General features: G+C 33.4%; 1 protein-coding gene across 1 annotated transcript in view; it reads right to left on the bottom strand.

Moving 5' to 3' along the window:
- The window catches only part of LOC134283837 (ATP-dependent RNA helicase SUV3 homolog, mitochondrial-like), a 158,796-nt gene that overhangs the window by 18,397 nt on the left and 118,651 nt on the right, over positions 1-21,748 (bottom strand). The window contains exons 10-12 of the mRNA XM_062766358.1: positions 10,247-10,340; positions 9,895-10,114; positions 3,669-3,749 (exon numbers count right to left, since the gene is read on the bottom strand). Coding sequence (XP_062622342.1) covers positions 3,669-3,749; positions 9,895-10,114; positions 10,247-10,340 — 395 coding nt within the window. The remainder of the gene's footprint in view (positions 1-3,668; positions 3,750-9,894; positions 10,115-10,246; positions 10,341-21,748) is intronic.

The following is a 21,748-nucleotide window of genomic DNA, read 5'->3' as shown; positions in this document are numbered from 1 at the left end:
CCATAGCAACATCACTCATCAAAATAAAAACAAGAGGCCCAGGGGCCACAGCAAGCCAAATTATATTGAGCACATCGGGCTTGAATTTAACCCCCCCACCCCCCAGGCGTTCATCATTTGAACAAACTAGAATCTACACTACCTGAGGATGATTCCATATAAATATCACTAATCATAGCTTTGAAGTACTTGAAAAGAAGATTTTAAAAGGTTTCTCTACATATCCCTATGTAAAACTTGGGTCGGCCATTTTGGCCCCATCCTTGCCCCAAGGGTCATGATTTGAACAAATTTGAATCTACACTACCTGAGGATGATTCCACATGAGTTTCATCTTTCTTGGCCCAGTGGATTAGCCATTTAAAGTTTTAGAGAAGAAGATTTTTAAAGATTTTTCTTATATATTCCTATGTAAAACTAGATTATGACAAGAAACAAGGCCATTTTGGCCCCACCCTTGCCGCCGGCGGTCATGATTTGAACAAACTTGAATCTACACTACCTGAGGATGATTCCACATGAGTTTCATTTTTCCTGGCCCAGTGGTTCTGGAGAAGAAGATTTTTAAAGATTTTTCTTATATATTCCTATGTAAAACTAGGGTCGGCCATTTTGGCCCCACCCTTGCCCCGGGGGTCATGATTTGAACAAACATGAATCTACACTACCTGAGGATGATCCCACATGAGTTTCATCTTTCCTGGCCCAGCGGTTCTGGAGAAGAAGATTTTTTAAAAATGCCATTAATTTTTAATAAATTCATAATTATCTCCCCTTTGAAAAGGGCGTGGCCCTTCATATTGAACAAACTTATTTAGAATCCCCTTCACCCAAGGATACTTTGTACCAAGTTTGGTTGAAATTGGCCCAGTGGTTCTTGAGAAGAAGATGAAAATGTGAAAAGTTTACGACGACAACGACAACAACAACGACAACGACAACGACGACAGACAACGGACAAATTTTGATCAGAAAAGCTCACTTGAGCCTTCGGCTCAGGTGAGCTAAAAACAACAAAGACAATATTATATCTCAGTTTTAAGTCCACTTGCAAGCCAAATTATATTGAAATCAGACTAAAACTGTGGGAGAAGTAGGATTTTCAAAGTATTTCACAAAAATTTCTAAAATTAAAAACTGATATACTGAATTATGTATCTTCGTGTATTCTACTTGTGTGCCAAGTTATATTGAAATCAGACCAAAACTGTAGGAGGAATGGCATTTTGAAAGTATTTTACAGAAATTTCTATTTTTAGTAACCAATGCAACAATGTTCAGCAAAATCCAAAAATGGACACACAGAATTATGTATCTTAGTGTAGTCTACTTGTGTGCCAAGTTATATTTAAATCAGATCAAAACTGTTAAAGAAGTAGCATTTTGAAAAACTGTTTACAGACAGATAGACAGACGACAGACACATTACTATAGCAGAAGCTCTTCATGTATGATGTCCTAAGATGCATCAACTTACAAGTTTTGATGATCCTAGTCTCTATAGTGAGCAAACTATCAATGTTTTTATAAAGTGTATTTTTTGGTAAAATATTGAAGTGACCTTGAGACCACTCCTTCTGCCCCAGGGATATGCCTTGATCAAACTTTAATTTTCAACTTATCTCCATCATTGTATGTAAGTTTGGTGATAATCTGCCTGGTGATTCTTGAGAAGATTTTAGCAACCTGTACTTTTGACCTTATTTACCTGATTTTCTCCCCTTGTTTAAGGGTCACAAACTTAGTTTTAGTTGAAATAGGAGCCCTTGGGCCAAGGATACCATGTGACAAATTTGACCATGATTGCCCTAGGGGTTCTTGAGTTATGACCCATATTCTAAAAAAGTTTACCCACACCACACAAATGGCAATAGCATTAGCTCTTTGAGCCTTTGGCTCAGAAGAGCTAACAAGAGGCCTATGGGCCAGGGGCTCACCTGAGTAACTTTGGCCATGCTATTCTTTACCAGATTTCCCCTTTGTAATACATATTTTAATTTGGAGAATGTAAAATCTACACTTCCCCAGAATGCTTCCACATAAGTTTCAGCTTTCCTGGCCCAGTGGTTCTTCAAAAGAAAATTTTTCCTATATACAGGTAAATATCAGTATCTCGAACATGGGATATCTCGAATACCCCGCTTATGTCGAAGTCGATCGCCGGTCCCGGCCGTTTTCTCTCTTTATATGATTTAAAAAACACCTGATATCTCGAACACGGTAATCTCGAATACCCCGCTTATGTCGAAGTATATTCAAAGTCCCAAGCCCTTTTTTACCTGGCTTATCTCGAAGTGCTTTGAATTTTTTGGTCTACTGAACACACCTGGCGTCGTGACTTCACACACTCTCGCCAGTGGCTATTAATTAACACCTTCAAACTTGGGGAATCTTAATTAATCCCAAGCTCATGTTGATGTCGGTATCTGTGACAGGTTAATTGGTTTGACAGCTTGGGTGTTTGATGTAGTGTACGACCGATAAAACAAACCACTTCACAGCAACTCAGAAATTAAATTACCGATATTGCATTTAATAATATGCTCTGTATAATTAAATTCCTAAATTCATAAAACAAATATATATTTCACAATAAACTTAAACAGTTAAGTTGTAGTGCATAATGCACAGTGATTGATTACATTCATGTTTATCTGCATATAAATAGATAATCTTGACCGCCATTTGCATTGTTAGTTTCGTAAACTATGTGTTCCTTAGTAGTACTTCGTAATGTTATACATGTAAGCTATTAATATCAAGTACACAGTTTGAATACTGATTATTTTCTTAAAAACATTTTGCACTAAATTTCATCAAATTATGTTTTTAAAAATTCGTCTTTTCCTTTCCTTATGGAGAAGGTTCTTCAACTATAACGCTAATGATACATCCCGTTTGACCACGTAAGCATGGCCTGGAAAATGTAAATTCGCTGAATATGCAATAAGGCAAAGAAAACAACAGCATTGTTTTTCTTAATATTTATTGCGAATATGTCTGAGACTTTACCATAAAGACTGCATGTTTTGTAATACAGGATAGTGTTACACATGAAGATATACGAAAAAACGGGACATCGTTGATTCGACTTTGGAAGATAACTTCGGATATCTCGAACCCCCGGATATCTCGAAGTCATGTCCAGGTCCCCTTAACTTCGAGATACTGATATTTCACTGTATTTCATTGTTAAACTTTGATTCCCTATTATGGCCCCGCCCTACCACCGGGGTCCATGATTTTAATTTAATTTCTTATTACCCAAGGAGCCTTCCACATAATCAAATTTATAAAGCCTAATGTGCACTATCTATAACATGCCTTGGAAACTAAGTATGCATATGAAAACGAATTAAAGATTTCTCTCAGTGTATAAAAAGTGCATGTATACCTCTATTGCATTTTAATAAGAATGCCTATACCAAGCCTTAAATCATTTTGGACTGATAGCCTGACTGAAAACTGGAGGTCTGTCTGAGTACTACTGATAGTCTGTCTGAGAACTGGTGTTCTGAGTACTGATGGTCTGTCTGAGAACTGGTGTTCTGAGTACTGATGATCTGTCTGAGTACTGGTGTTCTGAGTACTGATAGTCTGTATTCTCCTTCTCAGCTTACTTCTGAGTAAGTGTTTTAAAGTGAAACAGATTATCAAAGTGAACTTACCAGAATATCTGGAAGCTTAAAGCTTGGGAGATAGAAATAGAACTGTTCCAGTTGTTCTACAGTTGGTAAAAGACCTGCTGCCTGAAACAATTCAGAATTTCAACATATAATCATATATTTTTTAGTCATTAGTATTTCTACCAGTTGTCAAGTTTATTATTATTTTTATTGTGAACACCTTTATATAATGCCTTTCATGTTTTGAGATTTTAATTTTCTTTGTTGCAATCTAAAGGTATTTTTTATTTATCAGACTTCATATGCTGATACAGTACTGTAGATATTCAGTTAAATATCTTTAGAGCGAATTAAATTGATAGTGTGTTATAAAAAATCAATCATTTAAAATGTAATTAATTCATTTTTTTCTACTTTTAATACATGATTATATAAGGTCTATAATCTATAATTAGAGAAGGAAAATTCCTTCCTTCATCGTAACTAAATATATACAAAAGGCCCATGGGCCACATCGCTCACCTGAGCACCATACATGCCAACTTTTGAAAATTCCCATGGGGGATTTAGCGCATGACGACAATTTTCAAAGCTTTTAAATTCGCGACATTTTGTCGTGAAATTAAATGATTATGAAATGATCTTTTTTTAAATTTATAATATTGATATTACTTATCAATACAACTTAAAAATTAATTTAACACAAAAAATAATGTTTTTCTTTCCAAAGTTATAATATTGATATTACTTATCAATACAACTTAAAAATTAATTTAACACAAAAAATAATGTTTTTCTTTCCAAAGTTATAATATTGATATTACTTATCAATACAACTTAAAAATTAATTTAACACAAAAAATAATGTTTTTCTTTCCAAAGTTGAAATATTTCTGCTAAAATAGGTGCCTCTTTCACTTAAGAATGGGTATTTAGTTACATATGTAAACAACATTTTTTTCTACCAGAACACATAATTTAGTGAAAAATTGTAAATTTTACAACTTTTAAATCATTTTTTCAAAGGCTAACAAATATGAGGTTTTGATACTGTAAAGTCCTGTTTCTGGAAACATTTTTGAGATTTTTTATAAATATTAGAAATTCTAATTATGTTCCCCAAACGAAGTTGGGGAACATATTGTTTTTACTCTGTTTCTTCTTCTTCTTCTTATTAAGGTCTTCCGTCTTCACGGAAGACCTTATAGTTATTCTACTGTTTCTTATTATTATTATTATTTTTTTTCCCAAAATTTTGTGCACGCGATTTCTCAGCAACTGTTCAGCGGATTTTTATGAAATTTTCAGGAATTATGCGCATTAAGATGAACTTGATACATTTTTAAGGAAATTTGGAAATTCGCTTCTGGTGCCAAGTTATGGGTAATTTCCTGATTTTAAAATGCAATTTTGTCGCCCCTTTTTATCGTAAATGGCTAAAGATATGACCTGGAGACTTACTGGAGACGATAGTTCGTGACTTTGTGGTTTGCAGAATCATCTTTTTGTGCGTCGTCAGTTCTTCCGGTCGTTACGAGACGCAAATTTAAAAAAATTGTATTTTCTAACTTTTTTGTTTTTCAATATTTCTCATTTATTTTTGGTATATTAATAGAAACCCTCCCTATAATGCTTACTATATAATTTGTTTGAATGTTGATAAATCTAAACTCTAGATATTAGCATTCAAAAATCTGAAGCGGGTCCAAAATGGCGGCTTTCACAGTCAACGTCGACATTTCGCAATAGGGGTTTTAGGAGGCAGCCGAGCGTTTGCTTGAATGAAAGTAACAAAAGGATAAATGAAATGTAAAGGAATACTTGGATTGTCACGTCGTAGTTACGTTGCAGTTCTGTGTCAAGCTAACGTCTTCTATAATTGGTTTTGGCTGGTTTTCAAAATAAAAAAAGAAAAGACTAAATGTGCAGATGAAATTCGATACCTAATATCTTTTGTGCACCACGGAAAAACAGATCTTCAATCGTACTTATAAGTTATACTGTCTCAAAAAAGAATATCAATGAATATTGTAAGTATAAATCTTAACCACTGTTTTCCTATGCACACTTGTGTCACATTAAACTAATGAATAAGACAAAAATAAGAAAACGATTTTTTAAAAGATCGCTTCATGGAGTTTATTCAAGCATTCTTGTCTCAAAGACCTGATTCAAGTTATTGAGCATAAATGATATCTGATTCCTTGACTGTCGTAGGGCGAGCCAGATTTTTCGGCGAAACGTTTCAACCTATTTTGATTAACTAATCAGGATAGTTCACTTTGGGGATAAACAGGAAATTGAAAAAAGTTTAAAATTCATAACCGTTTCAGCGCTTTAGTGTTACATGCATATATAAAACAATATGGAATTTGTAAAATGTGTTAAATATACTTTCTAAACCTCGAATGTTAAGCTATAAGAACGTTCTTTTTTTTTAACTCGTGGCGTTTGGCGCTATATTTTGAATAGTGACCCGCCTTTCTTTTTAAGAGAGAAGCACTGTTTTGTTGATATATACAAGTAGATTTAGAGTAGAGGTCCCGATAGCGTAATATTTAGTGTGTTGGAATTTCATGCTGGCGACTAATGTGTTCAATCCCTCTTGTGGGCAAATCTTTTTTTACTTTTTCAGCTCGATTTTAAGTTTTCTTTCCGGAAAGGGACGGAAGACCTCTCGTTGCTCGCAACGAGTTTCACATCTAGTTATTATTATTTTTCTTCTTCCTGGGAAAATCTTTTCCGCGAATGATCTTGTAAACTACACGTCCGACTTAGGTGAAACCTTTTTAGGGTCAGTAGGCATGTTATGTAGATTTGCCGAACAAAGGTCATTTTCCGCGCACGTGCTTGCAAGACCGCGCACGTGCAACGCGTGAAATGACCAAAAAAAATAGATACAGCCGTAACTTTTCTATTTTTTGATTATATGCTTTCATACTCATAATATAAGTATATATTAGTAGTATAGACGTGTTGACATGGTCAAAATAGCAAGATCTCACGCACATGCACGTGCGCTTCGCTCTGATTGGCTGAAACTAAAGTCTCAATATCTTTCTTGTTTTTCGTCATAATCATTTGAAATTTTGAACTTAGTCACACATTATGAAGATCTACAGCATGATATATAATAATTTTCATGAAAGCACGTACATGCGCGTGTGCTGGCAAGAGCGCGCACGTGCAACATGTGAAATTACCAAGATAATGGATGAAGCCGTAACTTCTATATTTCTTAATGGAATTTTTTGAAACTCACAATGCATGAATAAAGTAGTAGTATGGACAAGATGACATGGTCAAAATTGCAAGATCTTACGCGCATGCACGTGCGCTTTGCTCTGATTGGCTGAAACTAAAATCTCAATATCTTTCTTGTTTTACGTCATAATCCTCTGAAATTTTGAACTTAGTCACATATTATGAAGATCTACAGCATGATATATAAGAATTATCATGAAAGCACGTAAATCCACGTGTGCTGCAATCTGATTGGCTGAAACTTTACATGCCTATATCTTTCTCGTTTCTCAACAAAACAGGATGAAGTTTAGAATATGAATAGCTATTATGGATTCCTACATGATATTGCTATCAAAATTGAATGCAAGGACGTGCTTGCATGCACATGCGCACACGCAATGCGTAAAATGAACAATATGTTTGAAAAACGGTAACATTTATATTTTTATGACTTTTTATTGATTTCTGAAATATAAAGATATGTTAATGGTTTAGACAACATGTCATGATCACTTTGCATGTGCATGCACGTGCGTTTGCGAACAATGCATTAAATGACAAAAAGTTAATATCATTGTTATGGAATCCGGATAGGGCCACGCACTTCACTATCGCACCATCGATAATCAACTTAAAGGTCGATGGCGCGATAATGCGATGGCGCGATAACGATGAAACGGTGGTGCGATAACGATGAAGCGATGATGCGATAGCACGATGACGATGATGCTATGGCGCGATAATGCAATGGCGATGCTGCGATAGCACGATTGAGCGATAGTGAATATCGCTTCATCGTCATCGTACTATCGCACCATCGTCATCGCATCATCGTGTCATCACTATCGCACCATTGCGTCATCGTACCATCGCGTCATCGCATTATCGCACCATCGCCATCGCATTGTCGCACCATAGCATCATCGTCATCGCGCTATCGCACCATCACTTCATCGCTATCGCACCATCGCCTCATCGTCATGGCATTATCTCTTCATCGCACTATCGACCTAAATCTCGATGGTGCGATGATGCGATAGTGAGCTGCGTGGCCCTATCCGGATTCCATACATTGTAGTTTCTAAAATTCTTTTATGAAATCCTGCGATACTAAGCATATTGAAAAAAGTTTTAAAGGAAATTTGCACAAAAAGGGAGTTGGGGAGCGTTTGGGGAACATCTGTAACGGTCCCCGTTACAATTAGAACTAGTTAGATATTAAATTTACAGAAATTTATACCACCTATCTTAAAGAAAATTATTTTTTTTACAGTCATGAAATTTGTCAGGCTTGATGGTGCCTTATGGGTATTTCCTTAAGTCATGCATATTACTTTTGGGAGAAGGGAGGGAAAAGAAATTCTAATTGAAATACACTTGATTGTTTCATCTTAATTTTTTCATAATATTTTTATTGGCATCTTAGAAATATTTTTTATTATAGGTAGATAAAATCATCAGCTATGCTTTGTAGTTTTCTACTTTCGTTTTCAAAAAACGATCTCTTTGGATAAACCGATTTTATGGTTTAATTAGTATTTTATTGTCTTTAATTTATGTTTTTAATAAAATGACTAACAGTTATCACGTTAATCTATGTGTTTCACCTTGCATACCCCTTAAAACTGACAAGATAATACCCTAATTGCCCAAGCTATAAGCTACTCGTACCTGGACAACTGCGTGCGTTCATGCGTAAAGTGATTTCCTGTGGCTAATTAGTAATGAACACCTGGTTAAATAAACAGTGAAACTTATCTGTGGCATTGAATATACAAGTCTGACATTGTTATCCCGATTGTCAAAATTCAGCGGTAGAGAAACTTTTAAAATTTGAAATTTTAAAGTGATTTTTTTTCCAAATCGGGAAATTAGGTAAATTTTTCTCTCCTGATCGGGAAGGTGGGATGAAAGGGTAAAATCGGGAGGATCCCGCCTAACACACACAGTTGGCATGTATGGAGCACTAAGGGTAGGAAAAAGTAGAAAATGGCTTTTTATTGTAAAGTTTAAATCCAAAAGTAGTCCCATGACCAATCATGGATTTGCTATTTTTTAGAAAATGATTTTTAAAGAATTTTCCTATATATATCTTTAAAAACTTTGGTCGGCCATTTTGGCCCCGCCTTACCCCTGGGGGTCATGATTTGAACAAATTTGAATCTACACTTCTTACAATCATGCCAACAGTTTGACTGCTTGATGTCATGCATTAATTTTGGTGGTTTTAGCCCCGTCCCCCAGGCCCCATGAAGGCAAGGGACCATGAAATTCATAAATTTTGTTCCCCTTCATCCATAGATGCTGTATACCAAATTTAATTGAAATTGGATCTGTGGTTGCAGAGAAGAAGCTCTAAAAATGTTCAAAAGTTTATGACCGACGTATGATGAAGGACAAAAACAGATAGCAATAGGTCACCTGAGTGACTCAGGTGACCTAATAAAAACTTTAATGCGATGTTCACATGGAGAGTTTAGTTTGCAGTAAATTAATGAGAAGTGAACTAATGCGAAGTAAAATAATGTGAATTAAATTGAGTTCACACGACAGCTAAAGCAAATTTAACTTATGTGAATTAAAATTTTATTTCTACAATACGGCTATTCAGTACAGCTATTATGACATCATCTGTAATTCACATCATGTGTTTCTAAGCAGATCCATCTGACAAAATAATCATAGTGATTACATACAATTTAGTGAATAACATAATTTTCCTTTATTTTTCAACCAAAAATAGCACAGATACCTAAATCTAACTACTGACATGTGGCCTATGACTTAATTTTGGCCTTAAGCATGCATCAAAATTTTTCAAATTAGCTTCGCTCTGCACTCAAATGGAGCTAATGTTAAGTAATTTAATGTGCAGTTACTTAATTTGAATGAAACTTATTTGCATTAAATTCTCCGTGTGAACGCTGTTCAAATTTAATTCGCAGTAACTTACGTTTAATTCAAATTAATCTCTCCATGTAAACAGAGCATAACAAATAGGTATCGTTTTCATGCCCCTTACTTTGATGTCTTCCACATCCTCTTTGATAATTGTTTTGATTTGCTCCAATGTCTTCTCACCATATGCTGTAACTAACCCCACCTCCTGTCCACTTCTATATCGCCCTGCACGTCCAGCTATCTGCTTTGCTTGTGGTGTGCTGATTCTTGACATAATTAATTCGCCATGCTCATTTCTATTCAACTTTTCAGCTTGGAGGAAAATCATTCTTCTGATTTTCCTGGAAAAAAAAACATTAACTTGATTTTAAACAGCTATTCTATAAAAGTCCATTATCTGTTATTTTCTGTGAATTCTCTTTCCTGATCAAGTCTTCAATTATATAAATTGTGTGTCAGAACACCCTACTTACAGGTTAATCCCCATTCCTATGGCATCAGTAGCCACAAGCACCTTACATGGATCTTTGGGATCATTGAACTTCTGGGCTTGGGCTAATTTGGTGGCTATCAAGATCAGACAAATTATTTATCAAAGTCATGTTGCACAATATCATTAATTCACATTAAATTTTTTTCAGTTCTTACAAGAAAAAGATTTGTAAATGTTTTTTCTTTGTTAATATTTCAATGTCAAACTTTGATTTTCTATTGTTACCCTTATACCTTTCCACCAGGGACCATGATATGAACAATTTAGAATGTTTACTACCTTGGGAATCTTCCGCTAGTCATAAAGTTCAGGGCCGGGTTTCACAAAATTATCGTAAGATTTGTCCTAAGATAGATCTTACGATCATCTTAAGATATGACTTATGACAATCATAAGATTTGTCACTGCTGTTTCACAAAACTATCTTAAGTATAAGAAATCTTAAGACAAATCTTAAGACGAATTTCATTCTTTAATTTCACAGGGATTTTTTGTTAAATATATGTATGCAAGAAGTTTAAATGCCTTTCCTTAATTTTGCAGATAAACCCTAGGAAAAAAAGACAAACATTTTATTGCATCAACTTCAATGTAATCAGGGTGTGTTTGTGTATGTCGGGGGTCGGGTCAAAAAATTAAATTTGAATTAATTTCATCACATAAAAAAATAATTGAATATAATATGTTTAAATGTCTTCTTGCTCAAAAAATAGTAGTTACTGACGAAATTTATGAGATGCTTTTTTAATTAAAGCTACTAGAGTATCCGAACCTTTGCAATTAATGAATGATTATAGCAATGAATTCTCTTGAAACACCAAATCGTGTTAAAAGTTCGTTCAAAAAATTCGATGTAGGTGTCTTTAAAACACTTCAACTACTGCAACAAAATATCAATGCTAACAGATGAAGAAAAGAAACGAAAAAAAACAAACATTTTCCAATCAAAATTTTATAGTTTCAATACTATTATAAAAGAAGGAAGAAAGCATGTACATACAGCATCAAATGTTACAGCATGATTTTCATACACATTACACATTCCGGTAGATTAATGAGGGATACCCCAAGAATAAAATTATTTGATTTTATCTAATTTTGTACGACTGAATGAAATGTTTACTTTCTAATTTCTAAAAAAAAATCACCATAGTGTAACAAAATAAAGTAAAACGTCTAAAAATGAAGTGTATATATAAGTATTTTCTTTACTTTCATTGACTTAACTAATCCCTAGAAATGCATATACTTCATATTTCTGTTTACTAAAAAGATATTAATGTACCCTATCAATAAATAAACTACAAGAATCTCAAACACAGGATCTGGAATTACTTTAGTCATTTTAAAAACTGCTCATAATTGGTCATAGTTAATTGTGATATTCTTGCGGGGTATGGAATTCTACGGTGGTATATTTAGGACACGCAATAATTTTTTTTTAAATACCAGAAAAAAAATTATCTTGTGAAAACGAGAAATTATCTTGTGAAAACGAGATATTATCTTGTGAAAACGAGAAATTATCTTGTGAAAACGAGATATTATCTTGTGAAAACGAGATATTAGAGAGGTTGAGATTTTAAACGTGTACGCGTACGTGTACTTGTATATAGTTTGACGTACACGTACACGTTTTTTTAAATTTGTCTGTTGAGATTTTTATGAAAATGACATCGAATATCTTGAAAGTTTTTTGAAAAATTAAGTGCTCGTGAAAGTAAATATCCTATATAATGTATAACAATCACAATTTCACACTTAAATTGGCTAATTTTTATTATTAAAGCTACACGTTTTCACTTACGTGTAAAACGAGATATTATCACCAAAATTGATGAAATACACACAGAATATTATTCCCCTACTAGACGTACCCGTACACGTACACGTTTGAAATCTCAACCTCTCTATTATCTTGTGAAAACGACATAATATCTTGTGAAAACGGGAAATTATCTTGTGAAAACGAGATATTATCTTGTGAAAACGAGATAATATCTTGTGAAAACGAGATATTATCTTGTGAAAACGAGATATTATCTTGTGAAAACGACATAATATCTTGTGAAAACGACATAATATCTTGTGATCTTGTGAAAACGAGATATTATCTTGTGAAAACGAGATATTATCTTGTGAAAATGACACATAATATCTTGTGAAAACGAGATATTATCTTGTGAAAACGAAATCTTGTGAAAACGAGATATTATCTTGTGAAAACGAGATTATATTATGTCGTTTTCACAAGATAATTTCTCGTTTTCACAAGATAATATCTCGTTTTCACAAGTTAATATCTCGTTTTCACAAGATATTATGAACAATGAACAATGAACAATCTGAAATAAAGTTATATATGTCAGAGATACGGATTTTACATAAATGTACATACATGGCCTTAACTGAAATGAATAAAGTAGAAAAATATTTTAAGTAGTACATTTTAGGTTTCTTATCGTTTATTTATTGACAAATTACTTTCTGCGGGTCATCGTTCCGTCTGGCCTTATATAGTCCGAAGGATTGTTCTATCACTAAAGACTGTTTATCTTTAAATATCCTTAGGTTTTTAGCCAAAATATATACTGTCACCAGTTACACTTTAGACTTAAGACATGTATCTAGTTGTAGTAAGATTTTGATAGATCTTTAATATATGACAGTTTTGTGAAACAGCTATGGTGCAATCTTAAGATAATTTTCGGTCTTAAGACAGATCTTAGTCATAAGACAGCTTTGTGAAACTGGCCCCAGCTTTTCTGATCCAGTGGTTCTTGAGATCTTTATTCTATGGATTTCAATACTTTTTACCCATTAGTTTGATTGGTGTATATTGTTTTACATCCCATTCCAGAATTTTTCACTCATATAGAGAGGACACTGTATCCCAGTGAAGGGCTTCAAATTTAGATCTATACTCAGCACTCACTCAGGGTTCTTTACCATGCCAAACCCCTACTGTGACACAGGACCTACAGTTTTTAAAAGGTCATATAGAAAGTCCTGTAACTTTCACTTCTAATGCACAGCACTTGGCAAAGGAACAGTCACTACCTAGGTTTGATGTGGTGCTGTGAACGAGAATCAAACCCAGGCCTCCCCACTACAAAGCAAACATTCTACCACTATGCTACCATGATCAGTGGGACAAAATTTTTTCCAGTCATGAGCCTGACAAGATTTTTTTCACATTTAAGGTCTTCCGTCATCACGGAAGACCTTATAGTTAAGGTCTTCCATCCTAACAGAAGACCTTAGAGTGATTCTATTGTTTCTTCTTCTTATTATTATTGTTATTTTTCAGATTCAATTTCTCAAGGACTTCTGGATGGAATTACACAAAATTTTCAGAGAAGATGTATTTTAACATGAACTTGATACATCCGAGAGATTTTTTGGAAATTCCAATCTAGTGCAAAGTTACGGACCATTTTCCTGAATTTAAAATGACATTTTGTCCATGGATAATCTCCAGAACGGTAAAAGAATGCTATATCTTTGATGCTTTTTATCTCGAAAAGGGGGAATATTTTAATAAGCCATATTGAACAAAAGAAGATCAAGATATTGTGATATAAATCAACAGAAGAAATAAATTTGATGAAGGAAAACTTAATGTTATTCTTTTTTTTTGAATATCTCAGTCAAAATCACATCTCATCTTATCAAGAAATTCAACGGAAGACCTATTCGTTGCTGGCAACAAGATCTTATCTAGTTTTTTATTATTATTTTTTCTTCCAACCGATTTTGAGCATGCGATTACTCAGACTTAGCTGGTCTGATTTATATTAAACTTTCAGATGTAAAAGATATTAAATTGATCTTGAAGAGTTTTTTTGTTGTATGATGACGTCACTTCCGGTCATGAGATATGGACAATTTTCTGATTTTCAGAGGGTTGGCTTGTCCTGGAAACTTTTCCAAAACGACTTAAGATATTGACCCAAGATTTTCAGTGTGAGTAAAGAAAGGATTGCTGAGTTGTAAATGGGTGTCCAAATCTTTCTAGAGCTCAGTAGGGCCAGGAAAAATGTCTCGGAAACATCTCACAAAATTTGACCCCTTTTTTTTCATATGTTCTTATCTGTTCATAATTTGCTAAAACATGTTGAAGAAAAGTTGTAAGAATAATAAGAGCTTTCATGTGATACCAAGAAAAAGCGGTTGACCCCTCAAATTAGAGGCTTATAGGGGTCAAAATTTTTTCATCTTTAACATTTTAATGATTCAATTTTTTGTAATACATTACTGAAGCAAAGATATTCATCTTAACAATTTGCAACAATAAATTAAAAAATTTGGATCATATGTTAAGTAATTAACGTAGGTCGCGGGTTTACAGGGCTTTTAAAAGTGCTCGAAAACATACCATGAAAATTACCTATATAATTTCTCTACCTTTGATTTCCATTCTCTGAAAATTTTATAAAATTTGTCTGCACCGTTTTTGTGTAATTGAATTCAAAAGATGTCATTGTTGAAGTTACATTTTCAACGGTATTCTATTGAATTGTATAGGAAAATCGTCGTTTTTAGCTTGTTTTCAGACGAATTTGTTTATCCTTTGGTATTTAAAAATAGAATTGATTTGAAAGAAATCTATGTGAAAAAATTAATATGTCTTTGGGTTCATTTTTTCGTAATTTAATTGTAGATAATTGCTTTTATATTGAAAAATGTAGCATTTTCAAGAACAACGTCATAAAATATCGTGACGTCACGCTTGACGTCGTGAATATCGATCCGGTATACAGAGCAAAGAAAAAATTATACGGATTTAAAAAAAAGGAAATTCAAGTATATCTGCTTTCAATTGACCAGTATCATAATAATTCAAGAAAATAATTATTAGACATTTTTCCCTTTAAGCTTATTACGTCTAATATTAGTGAAAATTCACGTAAAAGGCGTGAACCAACAATCAGTCCTTTAGTTTCTTTTTTTTATATTTTATTTATGTGTTTATTTCTTACCATTTTTTTTTTTTTGGTTTGTTTCGACATTCATGCGCGGATTCTCGCTGAAATTTGCAAAATAAAAGTGACATTGTATTCCCCTCTGGAAAAGGCAGACTCCCTATCCCCTTTGAAATCGCAGGTCTGTGATCTAAGTTTGTTTGAAAAGTCGTAGGTATGAAGATAATTTAGAAGTCAAGGACTACTAACATCCCCAATCCCCGACCCCTAAATATGTTTTTTACTCTTTGTATATATCCTTTTTCTTTAGAAAATTCAGCAAGGCTATCAAATCAACAATAACTTCTTACATGTATGAATCAATTTCCGCCAAATATCCTCCTGAGTATAAGTATTCATGCATTCAGTGTTTATATTGAAAATGTTTTTGTTTAAGTTTACAAAGAGGCAGCGAATAACTAAAATTAATCTTGATTTTACTTTATACTTATACGTTTAAGGATAGAAAAAAAAGCGTACAAGGAATTTTTAGAGGGGTAAATGGGACGATATTTTAAACATTAATTTTATTTGGTGCAATTAACAGGCAGATTTTATTTTGTTCTTAGACTTTCAATGCATACTCCAGTACATATATCTGTTCTATAACATTAATTCTACTGAATGAACATGGAAATCAACGTAGCGAATGAAATATGTACATGTAACTAACAACAACGCGTGCCATTACTTACACAGGCAATTGGTGTATCAATCCCCCCTTTTCTGTTTTTTTTTTTTTTTTTGGGGGGGGGGGGGGGGGGGGAGTCCTATTTTGGCTTTTTAATACGTATTGCATGTTATTTATAATGTTACTCATTTTATCTCTTACGCCGTTTTTAATCTTCACTTGCATGATCACTATCTGAAGCGTAGAGAATCATGGAATATGCAGAAATTTGAATTCTTCCTTTTCAGATTTCCATGTATATAATTCTTTATGTGCCTCCGATTAGTAAATATTTCGATTAAATCAACATGCATATATAGGGTGGATCGAGTTAAAATTCAAAAATTGGAAAAAGTTTACTCACCCCCAGCGTTAGCAAGTAAAAAATGGAAAGGAGAGAGGGGGTCATATCCTACCTGCCTGTGGTTATTTACAAGAGGTCAATGCAGCTCAAAAAATGTATTTAATTTAGTTTATGTTTCATTATTTAGTATAACTCTGGTACTGCCTAAATAGCAGTTTTTAATTTGTGATCAACCTGTATATAGATTTGTCCGAGATTAGCACATACCGTTTCATAATTGAGTTCAACTTTCCATCGGTGATTACAGAGATAAATGAAAATAAAAACATGCATGTCAATGATGCCATACATGTTTGTGTAATTAAATCATCGTAGAAGACAATGGTAATAAACAGTTTGTTATATAGTGCATTTCCACTGAAAGTGTACACTAAAATGAGTGCGTTTCTGGGGAGGGGGTATCGAGTAAAATTCGGAATTAGATAATCTGTTTTATAATTATATACATTTAATACATGTATTTCATATTTATAAATCATAAATGATACAAGGGTTAATATTTATTTCCGAAACAAGTACATGTGCTCTCAGAATAGACCCGAGAAGATGCGATTAATAACACATAATGAAACGCTTTCTTAAACTTTCAGTGATGGTCATTCGAATCAAAATGAGCCTTCATTATTTTTTATTAAACTTCAGCATTTTCTATGTATACTTATAGCTAGATAATGTACTGAATTTTTCCCTTTCTCAGTGACGTCATAATCAGATGTGCACAAGAAAGTCGCCCAAATCATATAAATTGCGTACCCAGTTTTAATGACGTCAGCAAACCCGCGACCTATGTTAAGGGTTACAAGGGGACAAAATGCTCAATCTTTGATGCTTTAGGGGAAAGTGGAAAACCTTGGTATGGGGAGAACGACAGTCTAGAGCGGAACCAGAAGAGAAGATTTTTAAAGAATTTATGCATTTTCACTATATAATCAAAAGAGCCCCACCCTAACTCCAGAACCCCCAACCCTCCAAAACATCAGAGGTGTGATGGATATCAGCTGGTACCATGGAGAAGTGTGCACATCGAAAAGGGCAAATATTTTGATAAGCAATATTGAACAAAAGATGGTCAGAATCATGTTCTTAAGAATATGTATACTTTAAATTTTTGTATAATGGCCCCAATAATGACTTGTAGGGGTGGGCCCTAAATATTTCCACTCAGTATATCTCCACAACGAAAAGAAATCTCTGAATAGGTGTAAAACAAGTCTTCAAAATCACAAGAACTTTCATTTGATATCAACAAAAAAGGGGCTGACCTCTCAAATTTGGGGCTTAGAGGGGCTAAAAGTCTTCCATGTTTTTAAAGTTAAAACTCTCTAAAGATCAATATTTTGTAATACGTGTAACTATATGGCTAGTTCACTTTTGGATAAACAGGAAATTTAAAAACATTAAAAATTCATAGGCGGTTCACAGCTTTAGTGTTACTTGCTTATATACGATAATGAATGTGTACAATGTGTTAAGTATACTTTCTAAACCACAATTTTTAGGCTATCAAACGTTTTTTAAAATTCCATTGAAGCTATCTCACCTATTTAATAAAACATTCCAAAGAAAAGGCGCAAAGATTTACTCGTGGTGTTTGGTGTGAAATTATGAATAGTGACCCGCCTTTCATAATTCTAAGAAAGATGTACTGTTCCAGAAGAATATACAAGTAGATTTAGAGCAGTGGTCCCAAAAGTGTAATGATTAGCTCATTAGATTTTCACGCTGGCATACCCAGTTCAATCACTAAATCAATCAAAATTTTTTTTATCACTTTTTCAGCTCGAATTTATATGTTTTTTTTTGTTTTTTTTTGAGAATGGGATGGAAGACCTCTCGTTGCTCGCAACAAGATCATTTCTAGTTTGTGACATTATCTTAATTGAATTTAAGGGGACGAAGGACGTATGGTCACATGACTTAATTAATTAGGTCATAATCTCTGATAAAATATGTACAAAACCAGATTGAAACCACGGTATTTGTAAACAATTTTGACTTTTTGTTTGAGTTCACCATCTTGTATAAAAATATCTAAAAACATTCAAACTTTCTTGAAAATATTATCAAATTCCAGAATAGATTGATCCACTCTTCTGTTTCCCTCCACTGCGCGTCCAGAGTCGTTGACGTCATAGTGGATCTCTTAGTACAGTAAGATTATAAACGGTAAACACTGGTAGTATAATATCATAAAAACAGGTTATGATCAGTACATGTTGGGGTATTTTGTGAATTACAGAACATAAAAAATATTTTTACTTGGTTGTTGATGGAAATACTTTGTAGTCATGTCTTATTTCGCTTATTTCGCAAATGTGTGACGTCATAGTTGGGTTTTCCCGTACTTGAGAAATGTAAACATGACACGCTTTTCTCATGCTCATGTCTTGTTTAACTATGCCCTGTGCAATATTGAGCTCAGCTTCACTAATCAATATTTTTACAGTTAATCAATAACATGACCAACTTACATTTCGACGTAAATTTTCAAATATTGAATGATAGGATTTTTTGCAAATTAATTTTGTTGTTGTTTAAATTGTCTTCAAAAGTACGTAATTTTCTGTTTCCAGATGCGGTGTGACAAAAGAATCTTGCTTTTTTGAATTTTTAACCATATTCATACTCTGAAATACTTTATAAGTCACGTTTTCTCTGACATAATTTTTATCTATGCTGAAAAAATTCAATTATTGACCAAGTAATGGGCCCAAAAACATGGGGAATCAAAACTTCACTTAGACACTGTAGGGTTTCGTATTTGTCACTCAATATCTCAAAAATAAGTCTAGAAACCTATTGATATATCTGCTTTTAGGTATTTGGGACATACTAAATTAGAAATATACAGAATATGAAAAAAATTGAACAACAGGTATTTTTTCAGCTAAAGGTCCTTCATCCCCTTAAGGACCAAGTGACCTACATTTAATGTAACACACTCTCTACCCATGATGTATCAACTGACAACTTTTTTTTATTCTAAGCATCATAACAATAAAGTTATTTCTTTTTTTGTCACTCTCAGCTTTTAACGCCATTGCGCAGCGAGTGATCTTCTTCATGCCAGTACCTACAGTCTCTAGCTGATATGTTCCACTTTCCCATTTTTCTGTTCGCTCACCATTTGTTCACCGTCCGTTCAGCGTGCATTCACCATCTGCTCTCCGTTCACAATTTTACATTCACCGTGCGCTCACGTTCAGCGTTCGCTCTTCATTCGGTTTATTTTGCATTCACTTGCAGTCAGCATTAATTCACTTATCGTTCAGTCTTTATTGTCATTTGGAACTCAAAAGTGAAAGGACTTATCTTTTTTAAGGTAAGGATTTACACATTTTTAAATTTAATAAATAAGATATCGTGTTTGAAGAATCATTATTTCATGGCAAAAAATTATCTACAATATTTAAATTTGATTATTTTAGCTTAACTGTTATGTTATTTATTTCTCTGTAAAATAGATATTGTTAGAGCACAAAGGGGCATGGACACAGTTTTCACTGAATTTTTTAAACCAGTTTTAATGTTTAGTATTCCTACCTAAGGCATCATCTAATGATTAGCAAAAATTTGAACATCATTTGTTGATTAACAAACGAGATACAGAACTTAAAGTTCTTCATAATGGTTCGTGCCTTGTTTTTGTTTACATACAGAAAATATCATATTTATAACAAAATGAAATTCAGCAAATCAATAGAAACTGTTGAATCACATTTAAAAGTAACTTTTTTTACTGAAATTATCTACTTTTCATGAACATATATTAGTATATTAACCTACATAACCAAAAACATGACACAGACCTTGTTTACATAACAAAGGTTTTGAGCTATAAATCTGTCTTGTATCTCGACATCTGACGTTCAAATTTTTTATGATCATTAGAAAGACCCTAGTTAATATTTGTAAAAGTGGAAAAATAAAATTTGAAAATTTAACTGAAACTTTGTCTATGCCCCCCTTTAATTAAGTACTACAAATATGTAAAATGATGCTAAAATATCAAATTTAAAATAAAGTGCCACGCCACAGCATGATACCCCGTCAAAAAATTACAATTTATCTTAAACAGTTAAAAGTGCAGGAAAATCATGTCAACCTTGATTTTAAGATTTCAATGATTTTTACACACCTTAAAAAATTTGTTTATCCATCTTCTGTGGTGTAGGCATTAATTATAACAAATATTGCATCATTCATAGATTTCTATACCTTGCCAAATGCCTATCATATTAAACAATATCAAATTAGTCTTCACAACTTAATCTATACCTAATTAATTTTGGAAATAAAAGGCTGGACTTCAAATATAAACTGACCAACAGTTCTTCTGCCTAATTCCCGAAGGATACAGATAAGACCATACTCTGAAGAAATGAAAGAGACATGCAGCTAGCCTTCCTGCATAGAACACATTAATTAATCTTTAACTGGATGCTTGTCTACTCATTACTCCCAAAAGATTATTGGATCTGCACTATCTTCTATGAAACATTTTTAAAACATATAAAACATCAATGATTTTTTTTTTTTAAGATTTAATGTCAGACAGTTAATTGTTAATATCCAATTCATATGGACATGCAGATTCCACCCCTACCCCCATAAAATTAATTTTTAAGTTCATAATATTATGTAATATCAAAATAGTTTAATATGCAATATCAAATTTGTTTTAATTACCGGTACTTCTCATCAAATTCATTTTAAAACTTCGGCTAGCCAACAAGAGCTATTTTTAATCCAACAGGCTTACCCCATTTGGCCCAATACTCAAGGGATATATATAGATAGCACCGATGCTCTTACAGCTACTCCTCACACTAAACTCATTAATTTCTCTCTCTAATTTGACATGCAATTTTCTGTTATCAAAATTCTTCTTGACCAGTGCTTGATAATTAGACTCATGGGAGTGGTGGAATTTCTCTAACATACATTATATTTGTTATAGATTGCTGTCAAGTATATGCTAAAAAAAATAAGTATTTTCTTGATTTAACATTTTTCTAATAAGGTTAGTGCAATAATTTTAACTTTTTTTGAATGTGTAAATGAATAGAAAAAAAAATTTTTTTTTTTTAAATTCCACTTAAATTAAGGTCACAGTGACCTTGAAATAGGTCGCGACACACCTTCTACCTAAGATGCATAAACTGGCCAAGTTTGATGATTCTAAGTCTAATAGTTTTCTAGTTATGGACCGGACAGGATTTTTCCATATTTGGCTATAACTTTTTAATTAGAGGTCAGCTAGAGCGACCTACTTTTTGTGCGCGACACACCTTCTACCCAAGATGTATCAGCTGACAAAGTTTGATAACTCTAGGCCTTATAGTATTAAAGTTATGAGCTGGACACGAGAAAAGCTAACAGATGGACGGAGGGACAGACGGACACGAAGCCTATAACATAATACGTCCCGTCTTAAGACGGGCGTATAAAAAGGCAATGTACAAATACCTCAAGCACGGCAAT

This window comes from Saccostrea cucullata, unplaced genomic scaffold, assembly GCF_032062105.1.
Source record: "Saccostrea cucullata isolate Sc308-1 unplaced genomic scaffold, CSIRO_AGI_Scuc_v1 ctg146, whole genome shotgun sequence".
NCBI lineage: Eukaryota > Metazoa > Mollusca > Bivalvia > Ostreida > Ostreidae > Saccostrea > Saccostrea cuccullata.
Note: the sequence above shows the minus strand (reverse complement) of the source record. Positions and strands in the feature narration are given on the sequence as shown.